The 1,592-nt window shown below is 49.8% G+C and overlaps 1 protein-coding gene across 1 annotated transcript in view; it reads right to left on the minus strand.

Annotated features, from left to right (window-relative positions):
* Positions 1 to 843: 843 nt before the first annotated feature.
* The window catches only part of LACBIDRAFT_335731 (uncharacterized protein), a gene marked incomplete at both ends in the record, with an annotated part of 2,391 nt that continues 1,642 nt past the window's right edge, over positions 844 to 1,592 (minus strand). The window contains one exon of the mRNA XM_001890618.1: positions 844 to 1,558. Coding sequence (XP_001890653.1) covers positions 844 to 1,558 — 715 coding nt within the window. The remainder of the gene's footprint in view (positions 1,559 to 1,592) is intronic.

Genomic DNA, 1,592 nt, shown 5'->3' on the forward strand with positions numbered 1-1,592 from the left:
GTTCGTCATAGCGAAATTCACCAGGAGGCGCTCAGATCCCTGCCTGACAGCATAGCGACAACGAGCCATTATTGGTATGTTTTGGCCACCTTCAAATCGATTCAGACCGTGATCTGGTTGCAGCAATGGACGCTACTTTAGAAGGACTACGGCCATTCATCCCAGACGAGATCCCAGACAAGGGGAAGGGGAGGGACAAAAGGGATGGACCAGGGTTTAAGTAGAAGATTAGATCACAAGACCGAGGTTGGTTCGCTATGTAGTTTGCACCCGGGCACGGTTGAAGATACCCGCTGCCGGATAGTGCTCACATTTAATTGGTCGTAAGACAAGCCTCCCAGCTCAATTAGTCAAACGAACACCTTTTCAACCCTTGCCTTTCATGATAGGAAAACATGATGAACTACGAAGTGACACTGCTGAAACCGGACACAGACTAACATCATTGAACATGCTATGTATTTCGCACCCGGGCATGAATGACTAACATCATTAAACATGATAGGTTTAACTGACGAATGAAACTTTCTTGGACCGGGTGGAATGAACACTTTCTTCAGCAATCTTTTTCGACCGTTCTCAGGTTACTATACCAAGTTCCCCTGTAGAAACCTTGCCTTTCATGATAGGACGAGGCTTTGGTTTTGGCTTGGTGGGGACATCAATAGATGGTTGCTGACTGGGACCGGCCTCTGACTCCTTTTGTTTTGAAGGGACTGGTCGTTTTGCATTGACACCACTTGACTTAGTGAAATCAAAGCTATTCGAAGCTTTGGTTGTGTCCGACCTCAGATTGGTTGCTTGAGCTGGTTTGACAGTGGCTTGGATAACAGCCGAGGCAGCTCAGCATTTGACTTTGCCTGGTCGGGCACTCCTCGGGCCAAGTTTGTAACCCTTCTCTAACCGAGGAAACTTGCAGGGTGTATCCTCCTCATCAGTGAATTTTCTCTTCTTCGCTCGATCGGCCGACTCCACCCCACAGCCCAGGTCAGCTTCCCAAAATGTATCATCAGCCAAGACCTCAGTGTCCGATGGTACTTCATGGGAGAGAGCCCGGGTGTCGTTGTACCGAGGCTGAAGCTCGGGGCTGGTATCTACAGTGATCGTAGCATCGTCTGAGCCCAAATCTGATCCCGAGTCTCTATCCTCTTCCAAGGTCGGGTTGACCCTGCTAGGTTTCACTGTGGGCTCGGTCAGAGTATCCTGCTTTGGCCTCTCTTGACCATTATCGGAGTCTGAGTCACTATCATCGGAGCCATCCTCACGATGTTCGTCATGCTGTTTGGTTGGTTTCTTGGTTGGTTTCTCCACGTCCAAGTCTTCTCCATCGTCATCGGAGCCATCCCAATCAGGAGTCCAGTCATCCTTAGAAAACTGTTCGGTTCGTTTCTTGGCCGGCTTGTCCACATCCAAATCCTTCCAACTGTTGTCATCGAACTGCCGATCTTCCACCCCTTCCTTTCTCTTTGGCCTGGCTTCCTCATCTGACGGTGACTCGGTTGCTGCCCGGCCTCTCCTTTGACCCTTGCTTCTGCCGGGCTTCTTGCCCTTCCCAACACTATGAACATGAGGTTTAGGAACGTGAACTTTGA

The sequence above is a fragment of the Laccaria bicolor genome, genomic scaffold (genome assembly GCF_000143565.1).
Source record: "Laccaria bicolor S238N-H82 LACBIscaffold_122 genomic scaffold, whole genome shotgun sequence".
Classification (NCBI taxonomy): domain Eukaryota; kingdom Fungi; phylum Basidiomycota; class Agaricomycetes; order Agaricales; family Hydnangiaceae; genus Laccaria; species Laccaria bicolor.